This window comes from Limanda limanda, chromosome 4 (assembly GCF_963576545.1).
Source record: "Limanda limanda chromosome 4, fLimLim1.1, whole genome shotgun sequence".
Classification (NCBI taxonomy): Eukaryota; Metazoa; Chordata; class Actinopteri; order Pleuronectiformes; family Pleuronectidae; genus Limanda; species Limanda limanda.
The window spans coordinates 17,186,294-17,200,247 of NC_083639.1; the positions used below are offsets into that span (position 1 = coordinate 17,186,294).

The 13,954-nt window shown below is 43.3% G+C and overlaps 1 protein-coding gene across 4 annotated transcripts; it reads left to right on the forward strand.

Annotated features, from left to right (window-relative positions):
* Window positions 1–2,100: 2,100 nt before the first annotated feature.
* Window positions 2,101–13,404, forward strand: LOC133000386 (transcription initiation factor TFIID subunit 4-like). 4 transcript variants are annotated; one of them, XM_061070310.1, is made up of 16 exons: window positions 2,101–2,404; window positions 2,710–3,446; window positions 4,515–4,648; window positions 4,946–5,059; window positions 5,604–5,693; window positions 5,878–6,000; window positions 6,131–6,220; window positions 6,361–6,600; window positions 7,217–7,358; window positions 7,439–7,493; window positions 7,840–8,009; window positions 8,102–8,232; window positions 8,447–8,572; window positions 9,275–9,331; window positions 9,432–9,554; window positions 12,155–13,404. In XM_061070310.1, the coding sequence occupies exons 2-16, from the start codon at window positions 2,750–2,752 to the stop codon at window positions 12,317–12,319; spliced, it is 2,457 nt and encodes an 818-aa protein (XP_060926293.1). In that variant the 5' UTR covers window positions 2,101–2,404; window positions 2,710–2,749; the 3' UTR covers window positions 12,320–13,404. The 4 variants fall into 4 exon arrangements, with proteins under 4 accessions (XP_060926293.1, XP_060926292.1, XP_060926291.1 ...); XM_061070309.1 differs by lacking the exon at window positions 2,101–2,404 and adding an exon at window positions 2,429–2,497; XM_061070308.1 differs by lacking the exon at window positions 2,101–2,404 and having other exon boundaries at window positions 2,441–3,446.
* The last annotated feature ends 550 nt before the right edge of the window (window positions 13,405–13,954 follow it).

The window sequence follows — 13,954 nt, forward strand, 5'->3', positions numbered from 1 at the left end:
CACACTCAACGGGTATGACGTGTTTCATTGACCGGAGGTCCTGGAACTTTCTCTCCTTGATTGGCAGAGCACATGGAAACATTCTCATCCATGCTATCAGCTCAGTTGGCACCTGTACCCTTTGTGGCAGTGCTTCCCACGCAGAATCCTCCGAGAAGGACAGCTTGAAATGGACCTTGCCTTCACTGCTAAACCAAAGAGCGCGCAAGTGATGCACAGTCGGATCTCCAGCTTTTTTGCCTGGTCTGATGCTAATGAAGTAAGATCCATTCATTTCCAGGACCGCATCATGCTTGAGCACCTTCACACTATAAGGTGATGGCCGGATTCTTGCCGTCTGGAGTATGATGACGTAGTCTCTCGGGTTCAAGATATCCGTAACTATTTTGCGTTCAATATAGTACTATGCATGCTGTCACATTCCATTTGTGTGTGCCCTGCAACAAGGCATTTCTGTTATTAGTATCCCATATTTCCTTGCAAGCACAGAGAAGGAATTCACCAAACATGCATTGCGGTTTTGATAACCACAACCGTCACTCCACACTATGATCTCCTAGAGTTCTGGATGGTCTTTGATCACACCTTCAAAGGACTCATCACAGGATGGGGTATAGTCTGGATTGCTTATGGCATCATCCTCATCATCAGATATGTCCTCTTCATGGTGTGGCTGCTTGGCATCTTCATCAACATCAACGGGAATGTTTAAGGTATTGTCTGCTCCATCTGAAACAGAGTCTTGGCCTGGTACATGCTGCTTCATCTCTTCTACGACGGTCTCAATGTCATTTTCAGAGGATGAGGCCTTATCGGTGTCTGAATTGTCAAGTGCATCTCCTGCCAAAAAGGAAAAACCTTTCAACCCTTTGAGGTGTACAGTCACAAATGTGTTATCATTCTGAAAAACATTCATTGCCTTGTGGTCACTTGTACAAAGCTACATCAGGGATTCCTGAAGTGGTGTGCATGCACCGCTAGGGGTGCACAAGCTGCCTCTAGACACTGCCCAACAGGTAAACTATAATACCGGTCAAATGATCTTATGATTGCTAATATTATGTTCAAGTGAGATTTTCATTAAATAAAAAAGCAAAAGTAAAGAGACCTGAATCATGGAAATAACTTGAGTGGCTAGATAGATTTTTCATTCTTCTTGATGTAGCCGTCATCTTGAAAAGTTTGTAAAAATTGCACATCGTTTTTTGACTTATAGGTAAAATAAAACAGCCTAAATCACTCTCTTGACAAGTCATTATACTACAGGGGTAGAATCGCATGATCTGTTCAACTGAGGATGCAGCTGATTTTACTAGAGGTGGCCAGCATCATGAGGAGATGATTTAGGCAAATAAACAAATCATTTTTGTGCCACTCTAGTTTCTTTGTTAGCAGGATTAATGAAATATATTCAATGGACTTCAACAAAACCAGGTGCAAGGATTGGACATAGGTCAAGAAAGAATCTATTTCATTTAGGCTAAGATCCAGACAAAGTGTTGGATCAAGGGTTTCTTTTATAGGTTTCTTTTACATTGTGAGATGGGCGGCTCATTGACATATTGAAGAAAGAAAAAAAATCAGGCACATATCTAGCAGATCTATGAGTGTGTGCAGTTTGGTGTGGCTTGATGGAAATGAAGACTCTCCTGGGGGGAGGTAAGTGGTCTATCCTCCTGTGTTTGTCTGTAATGCAGTACACATTAGGAGCTGCTCCTTTGGCCAATCATTTGTACATTTGTGAAAGAGGAAAAATAAAAATAAAAATAAACAGGAAGCTACAGCTTGTGCTGTCATGTTTATATATTAAAATGTGATTCCTAATATTTGATCATTAGAAATTGTAGAAGTCCTTAGAGCAGCTCTTGGTGCTTCCCACCCTGCGTCTGTGAAGTTCATGTGAAGTTGGATTCATGGGGGTGAAGTGAGTGTGAGTCTGTGTGTGGCTGTAACAGTAGTAGCAGTAAATCCCATGACCGTGTGACAGCTCAGTGTTTCCCCTGGGTGGGGGGCGGGGCCTCACACGCCTCTTCACAACAGCAACTTCACTCAGCAGCCGAAACCCTGCAGCCATCTTGCACGGCTCGTCCAGACCGACTCCACTGAGACTTGCGGACCGTTAGCTTGTTGTACATCCCGGTGTCCCTCCACCGGAAGTGGCTCGGTGCGGGTCCGATTCGGTGCTGCGGTCCGTGCGGGGCTGACGCGGCAGCGGCGGCGGCGGAGGGATACTCGATGGAAACTTTCGGTCTCCTGTCCGACGCTGATCCGCGGCGCGCAGCCTCCGGACTGTCAGTTGAAGCCGTTGGCCCCGCCTCTTACCAGGCGCAACAGCCAATCACAGCCCGCACAGCTCCCCCCGCACCGAGCCGGCCCGCCGCTGTGCGCAGGCGCGCGTCAGTTGGTAAGTACCTTACCTCAGTTGTCATGAACCCGGAGGAGTGTGAAGATGGCGGCTCCCCCGGGCCCGCTGGACGAGCTGCCCTCACACACACAGGTTAAAGAACCGCGGGGTCCGTCCTCCTGTCCGGTCTGTGGAGTCACAACTCTCCGGCCCGGGTCTCAACGACCACCGGGGCAGGCGGGAAGCAGCCGCTTGTTACACGGCTATAGTTCCGGGACAAGCGGGCAGTTTCTAATTTCAGCTGGTCACCACGGCCGTGACGACAGGTAAACTGAAACTGTTGTTTTCCTCTTTGTCTCCACAAGTGTGTCCCCGAGCCGCGGAGCTGAGCGAGCAGCCCGGTCCATGTGTCCCGCTCCATCCCAGCCCGCCGTGCTGGTGCCGCTTCTGAACCAGCTGGAGGACTGGAGGGGAGTCTCGTCACAGCGAGGTGCCCATGGTTCAACTTCAGCCATGGACGCGTCGACGGACTCCACCGCAGGAAGCGACCCCGGCCAGAGAACACTTGTTGGTGGCGGTGGTGCAACTTCCTCTCACCCGGGGACAGTGGGCTCGGGGCAGACCTGCAACGGGAGCCACACTGTGAACTCTTCAGGAAGCGGGGAGCCGGGGTCTAAAGGGCTGTCCGCTGCCTTCATGCACCCCGCGGCCACCTCCGTCATCCAGCCGCCTCTCATGCACCCCCAGGGGGTCGTGTCCTCGGCAGGAGCCACCGTGACCCTCGTCAGGCCGCCTATGCAAAACGCCTGGTCGGGTGCAACTTTGAATGGGAACAATAATGTGGTGGCGGCCGGTGCGACAGGACAGCCAGGTGTGTACAATGTCCAGCATTCCACCCCGGGCTCTTTCAGCGCCAGGCCGCCCACGACGATCCTACACACAGCCCCGCAGCCCGCTGTCACCTACGCCCCGGTCGGCTGGCCCCAGGCCCCGGGGACCCTGGCTGCCGGTCCGGGTGGGATCCCAGGGATGACGCCTCAGATGTTTGCCCCGAGGCTCCAGCAGCCCCCCCCACCGCAGCAAAACATCCAGGTGCCCCCGGGTGAGTGGGGGCATTTACTTCCACTGATTTACACAACTGATTTCACTTCTATTCACCCTTGTCATCCGTCATCTCAAGTAGGGTTGCAAAATTCTGGGAATATTCAAAGTTGGAAACTTTCTATGGGAATTAAAGGGGAATTAACGGGAATAAACTGGAAATGTTTGCGGGTAATTTATACTAACTGTATTTACTTTGTCATATACAGACATAAATATAAACATTTTGTTTTGTCATAGGCTGATTTGAGCCCTGAGGAAACTTTGGGCACTTGACTATATGCTTCTGCATCGTTGTGTCATTCTTAACATAGGTCTTTGCACAGTATTTGCAAATGTACACAGCCTTTCCTTCTACATTGGATGGGGTGAAATGCCTCCACACATGAGATGCGAGTGCACGTGGCATTGTTCTGTAGAATAAGATGAGAAAAAAGTTTGTAAAAAAACACTAATGCAATGCCAGAGATATAAATAGTTAGCAAAACAATTGGAATCGTCTGTACTCATATTTGACAATTGATGGATAAATGAATGGAAATAGGCTAGATGAACAGATGAACAATCCTCAATCAGCATGCTAATATATTTTCCCCAGTAATATCATCGAAACTTACCTGACTCATCCTGCACACTACAGCAGGGCTAGTGAGGCCAGCTGGGAATTATCTGTGCATGTGATGGAAGAATGCACAGTGGAGGGTTGAAATTCAATGTGCAGTGTGTGCTGCATTCCATACATCTTTAAAATAGAGTTTTGAATGATGTTTTTATTGCTCAGCATTTAATTTGCGTTTTTTTTTTGTTTTTTTTTCAAATTCCCGAGAAACTTCCCATGGAAAGTTTCCGGAAAGTTTCCGGAAATTGACCGGAAACTTTCCACCCCTTTGCAACCCTAATCTCAAGATAAACTGTACACAAAACATTCTTGTTAAGTGTTGTTCTTCTGAATGATGCTTTGACACTGCTTCTCCTCTGCAACTTCAGCTGATGATATCCTTCTATTTAAGTTGTCTCTTGTCATACAGATCTGCTCAATTTGTCTAATGTGTTCTCTGCCTGGCTGCAGGGATGGTGATCATCCGCAATGAGAATGGACAGCTGCTGATGATTCCTCAGCAGGCTCTGGCCCAGATGCAGGCCCAGTCGCAGGCAGGCATGATGCCTCGACCTGCACTCCAAACCAACGTGCCTTTTGGTCAGGTGAGATCACGCGGTCTGCTCAGCAAAAGCTTTGCATGGTCAAATATTATGTTTCACTTTATTCCCATGAGCAGCCTGCCTTCCTTCCTGTATCTTAGGGAACCACCTGTTGAGTATAAGATCTAGTATAGCACACATAGTAATTATATGGAAAGCAGTGGGGTTGATTTTTTGTCTTCTTTCTTGTATCAGGTCTTGTATTGTGTAACATGGATTTGTTAAGACGTAGTAGATGCCCTTTCTGAGTGGATGAAAGTTATTTGTTGTGCATCATGTTTTACCTTCACTTCCTCTCAGGCTCCTGGAAACATCTGCAGACAAGTGGCTCCCCCCACCATCATCCAACAGGGCTATCCCGCTCCTACAACATTCGCTGCGACCACCACTCTTCACAGACCTCCTATTCTTCAGGTAACTTCCTTCTGTATGTGGGTGTCAAACCATTCCTTGTTTTTATTTAGCTTGTTGCACATTGTTTTGTGTCCATATATTGAATAAACGATGGACTTCGTTACTCGTTGCCCAAAGTCTTGAACCCCGTGTCACAAAGCCCTTTTGCCACAGAATGGAAAGACATCTAATTTGACGTTTGTTGGATTTACACAAAGTTTGACACAAAGTGTCGATCATTGAAATCCAGTCAGCACTGGGGAAGCTATTAAGATACTAATAAGCTAATAGGATATTCTTACATTCTTTCAATCTTACATTGTGATACAGTATAATAGATGTTTTTTTATTTGCTCCTGTTTATTGGTAATCCTGAACCTTGTTTCCTGGATTTATTATAGCCGATCTGAGACTTAGACTTGAAGTAATTGTTCTTATTCATAGCACAATATTCTATAAACGCTCTAAGCTAAATGGCTCAGGATCTGCTGGACACGAAGCAATTGTCAGGTTTTCAAACCTTTCAACTCAGTAAATAACATGTGATTGTGATGTCCTTCCTCAGAGCTCAGTAGGGGCTGCAGTACCAGGAATGACCCCCATGACTTACAGCCAAACAGCTGGGACCACAGTTCTCCCAGTAACAGTGAGCAAAGTGAGTTGTGCTGAGTTCCAGTGATCCCGTGGAGCAGGGTGTCTGCTCGTACTGTAACAGTTCACTGCCAAAGTGGTTTCACCATGATCAAAATGAAGATTGAGCATGTTGTGGCATATGACGCAGTTATGCACAAGTGAAACATGACTTTGTTCATTAACAGAATGTGTTGTGTGTCCGGCAGGAGACAATGGATAATGTAATTAAATGTAGAAACTTCCTGTCTACATTGATAAAACTGGCATCCAATGGGAACCACTCACCACAGACTGCAGCCGTCGTGAAAGAGCTGACTAAAGACCTGCTGGTGAATGACCTTTGCATACAATGTAAATTCACTAATGAAAGAAACACAGGTGAAAGAATCAGAAAAAGCCCTTCCTGGAAAAGCTTTAACCAAGAGACAAAACATCTGTACCTGTTTGTTTCCTACTTAGGAGGGAAAACTGGAACCTGAGGAGTTCACTAGCAGTTTGTACAAAGAGCTCAAATCCTCACCCCAATCTTACCTTGTGCCTTTCCTCAAGGTGAGAAAACTCTGGCTCTGAACTCATTGTCAGGAATGTAACCTCCAGCAAATATTAACAGTCATATTTTTTTCTTGAGCTGGAGGAAACATCTATAAGTGCATTTCTTTAATGTCTGTATGCCTGCTTGTCTCGTGTAGAAAAGCCTCCCAGCCTTGAGGCAGTTCACTCCAGACTCAGCTGCATTCATCCAGCAGAGTGAGCTCCCCCAGCTGGTCTCAGGTCCAGTCTTCTCCACCTCATTTACCCCCACGGTGGTCCTAAGCGGCCCTGCCCCGTGTCTCCCTGCCCCGTGTCTCCCTGCCCCGTGTCTCCCTGCCCCAATCAGCAGGCCGCAGCTGCAGCCAAGCATCGGCCAGCAAGGACAGACCGCTTCCATGGTAAATAAGACTGTTTTGTATATCTGGCCTTGTTCAGACCTGGTATTAAAATGTATCCAGAAGGAACAGATCACGTGTTGTCAACTCTAACTACATGTATTCAACACACCTGACATTAAAATGGGTCTCCTGTGACCACTTGTGATCAGATCTCACTTCCCCACTCATATGCATGTAATCACATACGTCATTTATGTCCACGAAGATCAAATTATGTTGTTTTTACCCAGTCCCGAGTTTACAGATGTGTCCCATATCACCGTGGTTTCATGTGTCTCAGTGTTTGTGTGTCTGTGTGTCCACGCAAGTTAGTGCGAGAGAGTCAGAGAAAGAGAGGAGTCAGGAGGGGGTGAATGACTCGTGCAGCGGCTGTAACGAAAGATTTTTGAAGAATCAAATTACTATTCAAGACGTATTTGGATGTTTGCAGTCCTGTTCTTTCCGCTGACCACTTATGGTCTGATCACTCAGGACAGATGTTAATACCAGGCTCTGATGTCATCTCCACCAACTCAACTTCAAAACTTTGAATTATATTCATATCAAATGTAACACAACTGAAATCTCCCATAACCTCGAACTGCACAACCGTACATCACATACATATGTTTTTCAGGTTCTGCAGCTTCAGCAGCAGAGGGTGACAGTGAGACCTCAGGTAAACTTACCAACGACCCCCGTGGTGATGCTCAGGAATCAGGCCCCTGGCCGCATCATGCTGGGACAGCAACAGGCCCAGCACAAAGGGCTGCACGCAAGTGAGGTTCACTTCTTTCTGTTGTGTTTTTGTCTTTCTTTGGATGAGCATGAGCATTTATTGTGTGTTTCTCTGCTGTAGCAGCCTTCAGTGCAGCTCACAAGAACAAGCTAAGAGAGGCTAGCGGCTATGTCAAGTAAGAGCAACAATAACTGTAAATGTACTTTTTATAACTTTTCAAATATTCCCAGCAAAATTAAAATGTTTTTTCAAATTCTCATCAATATTCCTCAGCTTAAAAAAACACCATCTTTTCGTATACTGTAAGGGCTGATGAAAATTAAATAAATAAATATTGGTGAACCCATTATGCTCAAGTATTAATATTGAATGAATTCCAACTTTCTTCGTGGATTCTTTAATTTAATTAAATTCTATACAATTTAATTTGTTTAACAACAAATCGAGTCAAGTGTCTGCCTCAAACAGTTGAGATCGTCGGTCTAGTGACATGGTCTGTCTCACTGCTTTTATATTAAAAGGGATTATGACGAACTCAACGATGTGGCCTCCATGGCTGGAGTGAACCTATGTGAGGAAAGCACCAATATCTTAGCATCCAATTCTGGACTAATGGGAGTGGTGACACATTCCTGTAAAGATGAGCCTTTCCTCCCCTGCTCCTTGTTGCAAAAGAGGATGCTTGAGATAGGTGAGACACTTAAACTTGAACATTAATTTAAATACAGTGCCCATCCAATCCATTTCCAAAAACACTGAGGTATTGTGCTGTTTCTTTTCCAGGGAGTAGGCATGGTATGACTAACATGGGTGCAGAGCTGGTGAACTTAGTCTCCCATGCAACTCAGCAGCGACTCCGGAACCTGTTAGAAAGTGTATCCCAAGTGGCCCAGCAGAGAAATGTCAACTTCAAGGTTTGTTTACAGCTTTAAAACAAGTAGTCAAACAAGCTTTTGGTTTGGATTTAGTTTTAACCAGATTATTGCAGAGAAACAAATAATACAGGTGCCATGATACTGAAGGTTGTACAATATTTACTATGTTGCTTTACCATGGAATTGACGGCTTCATTATGGTGTTTTTTTGCATCCTCATGTAAGCGACAATTCTTCTGTGGTACGTTTGCAGGAGGATGACAAGCATGAGCAGAACGATGACGTGCGTGCTCAGCTGAGGTTCTTTCACCAGCTGGACAGTCTAGAGAAACAAAGAAAAGAGGAGGAGGAGAGAGAGATCCTCCTGAAGGCAGCTAAGGTACAGAGTCATGGACATCAAACTTTCAAAGAATTAATTCAAAGGTCAATACTGAAATCCTGCAATAACCTCATTGTATCAAACAGTGATGAACTTTGAAGTTTTGAGATCTCCATATTATTGTTTTGTAATAAAAGCACAGACTTTTTTTGGGAGATTGAAAAAAAAAAAAATTTAAACCATGCATTTTGGTTGCATTGATGTATTTCATTTAGATGGAATGTCATTGATGATCTACTACTTTTAAATAGACTTTTAAGTAGTGACCAGGCTCCAGTTCTTCTTATTATATTATCTTACTCTGATGTCTTCTATTTTATTAATAATATAAAGTGTGATATGAATGCTGATTTGTTTGTAGTGTGTTGGTGTCATGCAGCTTTTCATTTATATTCTCTAAAGTTTGACAATTGTTCACTAGCGATTAATTGTCACTCGCCCTCAGGATGCCTGTTAGGATGTAACTCAAAGTTTTGAGTTACACTGAGTGTTTTGAAACTAAAGTTTTATTCCGGTAACTGTGTGTTTATCTAGAATATGATGGCTTTAATTAGTTATTTGGGACTTACAAAACAAGTTAAAGCAGTGGATAGTTTTTTATTGAAACAGGGTAAATCATAATAACTTAGTTTAAACTTAAGTATCCAGGGGGCTTCTCCCAGCAGTAGTTCCTAACGTGCATCTTGTATTTGGCCCCTGCAGTCTCGAACTAGGCAAGAGGACCCAGAGCAGCTACGTCTGAAACAGAAAGCAAAAGAGGTAAGATGACAGGAGGGGGGGCGACATTCAGCTCATCTCTGCGTCTGTGTATTAAGCACCATATTCTTAAACTCCAATATGGTCTGTGTGTGTCGTCCAGATGCAGCAGCAGGAGCTGGCTCAGGTGAGACAGAGGGAGGCCAACATGACGGCACTGGCAGCCATTGGCCCCAGAAAGAAGAAGAGAATCCTGGACTCTCAATCCTCCTCTGCTGCAGCTGAGGTAAGATGAGTGACAGGACATTGTTACCTCCCCTAAGGAGGTCGGTGTCACTGCTTGTAAGAATAACCTACTGGACAGGTTACCACAAAACTCGTCGGAAGCATTAGGTGTGGGAAACAATCCATTAAATTGTTCGGTGAGAGTCTGGATCAGGGGGCATATCCAGGTTTTTTAAAAATAATTTTCAATATTATGAGATATGGCATTTTGTGGCATTTTCATAGATTTTAGGCAAAATATTCATGATAAAATCAAAAATCTGGTATAATACATTCTATATGCCCTGTAAGTGTGCAGCCCAGTAAAGTACTCCCTGGCAATTTGGTAAAAATGTCAAAAAAAATGACCAAACCAGTGCCCAACTTTCATTCTTTATTCGCCCATGTCCCATCCTTACACCATGAAAATCGGTTCGTTAAATATTGCGTAATCCTGCAAACAGACAGGGGTAAATGGTAAATAGACTGTATTTTATATAGCCCAGTCTTATTCATCCTTAAAGAATAAGTTGCATTCACCCATTCCCACACACATTCATACATTTCATTCATTTCTAACAAACCAGTCTCACACTGGGAGCAGCCACCAGTGAAAACATAACCTCCTTGGTGGAGGTGATTACCATAACAGCAATAGTATCACCAGACTACATTTGAAAAAAAATGATTATGAGTAAAATATATTGGTTTTAGAATTAGCTCATGTAAGTGTTAACAGTGTGAACGTCTCCTACTGACAGTCCACATTACCGTGACAAAACCCTGAAGTCATTCTTCTCTGTTCTGAGTAAAACAAATATTAATGACGTTTCTTATTAGTTGGAGCAGAGCTCTAGACTCAGCCACGCTGTCTGCTGACTCTAGTAATCACAGATCAAATTTAAACACGTCAACCAGTCACATTTAATCAGCACAACACTGTGGTCTTCATAATGTGACAGAACTTTACTCACCATGCTGCTGCTCCTACAGTCTACACATCCCTGTTACTGCAGTTCATTGATTTTTCTTTTCTCCACCACACATCTCGATTCATGGTTCCTGAGCCACAGTGTAGCTTTCCTTCTTTGTTTTTAACACATGTTTGGATTCTGCTCTGTTTTGTGTTAGTCTTCCTTTCAGTCCCCACTGAATCAGCTACTGCAAGAGCAGTCTGTTCTGCAAAAATCATTTCAGCGATTTGTTGGAACAAATTATCCTGTGTTCTCTGACAGAACGGGTCTATAAAAACAATTGCTCAGAAAACAATGTGTTATATCTGTACTTTTATTTACCTTATCTCACAAAGGTTCTTATAATTTAAAGATTGTGTTTATTTGTACACCTGCTTCGCCCCCAGTGACAATACAGCTGCTTTTGTTCTGTTTCTCTTCTTGTAGACTTATTTATATTTTTCCTTGAAAAATTGAATAAAAAATACCAATAGCTGTGTTGTATCCTGTTCAGAGCGAAGCAAATTGCCGCAGCAGTGAGCAAGTGGTGTGAAAGATGGAGAAATCAAACGAGCAGACAGTGGACAAAACACAAGACTTTGTTTAACACAAGACGTTGTTTAACACAAGATGTTGAGTTGTGTAGTTTTGAGCCACACAGGCGCTGGCTGCAGGCCTTCTTAAATATTAACAGTTTCGGAAATACTCAGAACAAATCATCTTTTAGATACTCTGACCATTCATCCACCTCCTTAATCTATTTCAACTATTAATCCTTTTCTTTCAGCATCTTTTTTAAATCTATCTGATTAAAACATGTATCTGCTACCTTTAGTTCGACCCCACTGCTGGTGTGTGTACTGCTTTTAATGCCCTCTCTATTGCAACATATTGTGTTCAGATGCTTCAGCTTAATCTAAATATGGATTTTTTTTCACTTCTGCCAAAGAGGTGGTTTTCATCTCTCTTTGTCTGTTAGTTAGCATAATTATACAAAAACTACAGGATGGTTGCGGCAGAACTTGGGTCAGGGGAAAAAAACGTTTTGGTTCAGATTCAGATCAGGGGGCAGATCGCAGATTTTTCTTTCTCTGTCTTGAACATCACGAGATAGGGCATCATCTTTGGTGGAGGTATGCGCTCTCTGATGGCCTTACTAGTTTTAAATAAAAACATAAAATGTATTTATTCATATTTTTATTAGTTCAGCTATTCCGTAATCTTTTCTTGAGCTCCCCTAGCAACTGCAGAAGTCAGGCTAACCTCCCTAGTTGGGAATCACTGACTGTATGTTTATGGATCATCCTGAAGAAAACCATACAAAAGAACATTCAAACACAAAGGCCTGAGCCAGATGGTGCTTTTACACAGTGAACACATTAATCAACTCCACTTCTCCCAGTGTTTGCAAAAATGTAATAATCGGAATTGTAGGCTTTAAAAAGTTCTAAATATTATACTCAAACATTATTTAGACATATAGACACCAACGGTAACGTGTTGTTTCCCGGTTTATTCCTTTATATTTGTTTGCTTGAACATGAACGTTGAAACCCAGGCTTCTCCTTTTTGGTGAACATAATTCATTTAAATGCGAGTTAAGATGCATTCAGGCACAAGCTCTTTCCAATGATTATTTTTCACTTTGTCTCTCTGTCTCATCCTGCAGGGATCAGGGGCAGGCCCCTCTTTGCCTGGTGGTGCGGGTGCGGCGAGCTCCAGACCCACGAGGCAGCGGATCACACGCGTCAATCTCAGGGACCTGCTCTTCTGTTTGGAGAACGAGAAATCCACCAGTCCCTCTCATTTCCTCTACAAGGGCTTTCTGAAATAGGCTTGATGTCAGAGAGGGGGATGAGGAGGAGAGGTGAGAGGAGGGGAAATGAAGTGTGTGGAGAGACCGGCCGCTCCCACCACAGAGAGAGTGATACAGACTCTAGTGTATGAAGAGGAGAGGAGCAGCTACCTGATAACCTGAAATACAGCAGTAGCTCCATTTGATGGTCTTCTTCCTCGCTCCTCAGATAACGACTATTTTCTTACAGAGCAGTCGTGGACTTATGCCCCTTTATTCAGCCCATACAACTTATTTTTCAAAAAAGGATTAATATAAAGGGTTTTTGAACGAACAAATTACTTGTAGAAATATGCACTGCAGAACAGTTTATTTTTTAATTATTTGTTTGTGCAATAGACTGCAAAGCAATGGAAATCAATTGTTTAACTTTACCACCGACTAATTTTATTAATGATGATTCAGTTTTTTTCTGTCAACTGAATTAGTTTCGGGTTCAAACTGTATAACCTACTGAGTTGCCTTCCTGACTATAAATAAGCCATATAGCCACCCGGAAACTATTAACCCTGCTGTGTCTCCTGAGGCAGTATCTCTCTCTCTCTCTCTCTCTCTCTCTCTCTCTCTCTCTTTCACCTCAGGGTCTTTACTTGAGTTTTTTATTTAACATCATGTAACACCTCAGTTGTTTCATGTAGCTGCAATTCAAAACACATGTAGTAGTGTGTGGAAGTTTCAGTGTTTACGAAGAAAAAACACAAAACTGTTTATTGTTCTTCTAAAATAAGTTCTTATGTATATATTCATATTTAACACTTCAGCAGTTTTCAGAAAGCATCTCACCTGTTCTGCGATACCAAACATACATCTACCTGAAATTTCTATTTTTGTAGATGCCCACCAACACAGCTTTTTACTCTTTTAATAGTGACTGACAGTATCCTCAATATTTTCCTGACCGGCTTCTATTTTTGTGTGCTACTGGACAGCCCCTTAGGTTTTTAGTACCTACGACTAAAGAAACTGAAGTTTCTTACTGTATATTTGTAAATGTAACACCTAAAGTTTTACACATGGTTTTGTATGGAATCAAAATATACTCATACAGTGCAAAGACAAATACTTTTTCTGTATTGAAAGTTTGAATAAAAATAGATTTTACAGTAAGTCTTGTGATTTGCTGTTTACTCTGTTTACATAAACATGTGTTCTATTAAAATCCACTAGAGGGAAGCATTGCATCATGAGAAGATGTAGATGTGTTTGGCAGGTGGGGATGAGTTTTTGTGGTAAAGGAGCTGAATGCCTTTAGTTCCTTCTTCCTCTACCTGTTCACAGATAATTCCAGGTAATCGTCTAACATCTGCAGGGCCACATGTAAGAACACAGTCGGTCTCCCTTGAGTCTACACGCATCTATTGAACACAACTCCCATGAGCTTAACACAGCTAAACCCAAAAGGAAAGCACACTCGCACACAGTCTGCCACCAGCCTGTGATCTTCTCTGCTGGGCTGTCTTGTTTCAGTCCGTCTCCATTATCAGCCCAACACACGGTGCAATGGCAACATCTGCCACATCAGCTGCTAACATTCACCACAACCACGAGCTGGAAATAATCCGGCTGCTCTGCCAGCGGGACGGTGGCCTGATGTTAGAATGATTGGGAGCAGCT

Bases quoted from the DNA above. Each gene is read 5' to 3' on its own strand.
- LOC133000386 (XM_061070310.1), top strand. From the start codon at position 2,750: ATGTGTCCCGCTCCATCCCAGCCCGCCGTGCTGGTGCCGCTTCTGAAC. The intron at 5,694-5,877 runs GTGAGTTGTGCT...TGTGTCCGGCAG, and splicing joins TCCCAGTAACAGTGAGCAAA to GAGACAATGGATAATGTAAT. The intron at 6,221-6,360 runs GTGAGAAAACTC...TGTCTCGTGTAG, and splicing joins ACCTTGTGCCTTTCCTCAAG to AAAAGCCTCCCAGCCTTGAG.